The sequence below is a fragment of the Besnoitia besnoiti genome (genome assembly GCF_002563875.1).
Source record: "Besnoitia besnoiti strain Bb-Ger1 chromosome Unknown contig00175, whole genome shotgun sequence".
NCBI classification, from domain to species: Eukaryota; Apicomplexa; class Conoidasida; order Eucoccidiorida; family Sarcocystidae; genus Besnoitia; species Besnoitia besnoiti.
The window spans coordinates 1-2853 of NW_021704048.1; the positions used below are offsets into that span (position 1 = coordinate 1).

Consider the following 2853-nt stretch of genomic DNA (forward strand, 5'->3'; position numbering starts at 1 on the left):
GTTATATTAATACATGGTGTTCAATTGGTTCTATATCCACAATAGTTATCATCTTAACTATGCTCTGCATTAAGTATAGTGGTATCCAGCGTATATTTGAAAAACCAACATTTGTATACAAGCTGTACGAATATCATGACATTCACTTTGGTAGTCGCCTTCTTAATGTTAGTCTGTACGGAATACACGGATCGGATTCTTGTTGGCCTGGCACCTGTTTAGTAACTGGATGAACGCTTTTTACGCCTGGTATGCATGGATAATACTCGACTCTTCTATAGTTTAACCGCTACTGCTGGGACTGTATATTATGTACTTACGGTAGTACTATCAAGCCTCTTCTTCCAAATAGATTTCATGGAAAACCTAAAATTCGCATGTTTGATTGACATTTAGCCGCTAATATACAATCATCCAAGATATATTTATCTATCGCAGGTTCGGTCTAATGTCCCGTTATACTATATAGATCACATGGCTTCTGGTACTTTGAGATCATGCTAACGGCGAGAAGGGAAGTGTGTTTCAAAGAAAAGGGATGTTTAGCCGGGAAGTTAGCGTCTAAAATATATAACCGATAGTCTCAACTTAGATGCACAGATGGACATAATTAATCCTTGTACGGTTTGTACCTACTTGACTCCTCAGTTTAAGCAGAACTGTAGTTTCTCGGGACTAAAGTCAGCATAATCAATAAAAAGGTTTGTTCAGCCACTGGTTCACCATCAACTACCTTGTTTCGACTTCGTACCGACTGTGTTATTGTAGCACATATCAATCCCTTAAATAGGGATATTATTCCCAAACAACCGGATCGTGTTGGCTAGGTGAACTAATCACGTTTCATAAATACAATCAGTGAAAGCTCTTTTGATTTCCATGAACGGAGTTACATATTAGATTCTCTTCGCTCCCATGGTATTTAGTAAGTTAACATTGAAACGTATCCAGTGTAAAGTTTGAACGTAATCCAGCTTTACCTTCTATGTTGTTATGTTAACCAAATAAGTTTCATCGTTGTTGATATTTCATTGACATGTTGATAACATAAATACTAACAAACCACCGGTTTTGGATGGGATTACTTTTAACACCGCATAATATGCTAAAAAGTACCATTCAGGTACGATATGAAGCGGAGTTACAAACCGGTTCACTGGTATGGAGTTATCTGGGTGCGATAATTCGACATAGCTGTGATGTTAAGGAGCATAGGAGATGCTACACGCCTTAATTGGTACTGCATTGATATAATTATCGTAAAGCACTCAGCTAGTTATTGAGAGACACTCACGAGCCCAAAACCATAACTTCGTAATCTCAATGGTTTGTGATAGAACCATAACACAATGATCTTTACACAGTTCAACCCTGTATTATAAAATCCAGTAGACTCATGTCCTTGTCGTTTATATAAATCTATTAATGCTTGTCAAGTTCCTTGTATCTAGTTAGCTCACTGCGTACTTAGGATCAGACCAAAAGAGTTCACTAATGGTACTAGAAAATAGGAGATCGCGTTAGTTCTTGGGAAAACGACTTCCGAACCACCAATATATATTGGTACAAAGAAGTTACCATATCCTCCGTACAAAGCAGGCATTAAGAACATAAAGATCATAGCTAGGCCATGTATCGTTATTATCACATTATAAGTAGCTATCGTCTCTGTACAAATGATCCGCGATCCAGAACTGTATAACTCAAATCGAATAAACAAAGACATTATAGTTCCTAGAATACTGAAGATGACTCCGGTTATGAGATACAGACAACCAAGTTCTTTATGATTGCAGTACACCACCACCCCACTGGACTGCTTAAGACAGCTAAAAGTGTTGGATTTCAATATCACGGTAATCATGTTTGCTTGGAAGCTGTAGTCATTATAACTATTGATTTAGTATAAGCATAGAACCAATCCGGTAGTAAGATATACGATAGTAGCTAATCTACCATATAAGATATAAGTCGCTTGTGGAATAGCACTACCAATAATAATCAAGAAGATCATACTGTATACCCAAATAATTACCCATCCACTGACTACATTTCGAGTCATAAAATGTTGTCGTATCAACATTCGAGTATTCAAAGCTCGAATTTCAGATAAAAGAGCTAAGTTAATGAGAGAGGACATAAATACTAACAAACCACCGGTTTTGGATGGGATTACTTTTAACACCGCATAATATGCTAAAAAGTACCATTCAGGTACGATATGAAGCGGAGTTACAAACCGGTTCACTGGTATGGAGTTATCTGGGTGCGATAATTCGACATAGCTGTGATGTTAAGGAGCATAGGAGATGCTACACGCCTTAATTGGTACTGCATTGATATAATTATCGTACAAGCACTCAGCTAGTTATTGAGAGACACTCACGAGCCCAAAACCATAACTTCGTAATCTCAATGGTTTGTGATAGAACCATAACACAATGATCTTTACACAGTTCAACCCTGTATTATAAAATCCAGTAGACTCATGTCCTTGTCGTTTATATAAATCTATTAATGCTTGTCAAGTTCCTTGTATCTAGTTAGCTCACTGCGTACTTAGGATCAGACCAAAAGAGTTCACTAATGGTACTAGAAAATAGGAGATCGCGTTAGTTCTTGGAAAACGACTTCCGAACCACCAATATATATTGGTATTACCATATCCTCCGTACAAGCACTCAGCTAGTTATTGAGAGACACTCACGAGCCCAAACCATAACTTCGTAATCTCAATGGTTTGTGATAGAACCATAACACAATGATCTCACAGTTCAACCCTGTATTATAAAATCCAGTAGACTCATGTCCTTGTCGTTTATATAAATCTATTAATGCTTGTCAAGTTCCTTG

The 2853-nt window shown here is 37.4% G+C and overlaps 1 protein-coding gene across 1 annotated transcript; it reads right to left on the minus strand.

Annotated features, from left to right (window-relative positions):
* Window positions 1-1900: 1900 nt before the first annotated feature.
* On the minus strand, window positions 1901-2400 carry BESB_032420 (cytochrome b; the record flags this gene model as incomplete). The annotated part of the gene is made up of 2 exons (XM_029361834.1): window positions 1901-2285; window positions 2387-2400. 2 exons carry the CDS (start codon window positions 2398-2400, stop codon window positions 1901-1903), a joined length of 399 nt encoding a protein of 132 aa, XP_029214675.1.
* Window positions 2401-2853: the final 453 nt, after the last annotated feature.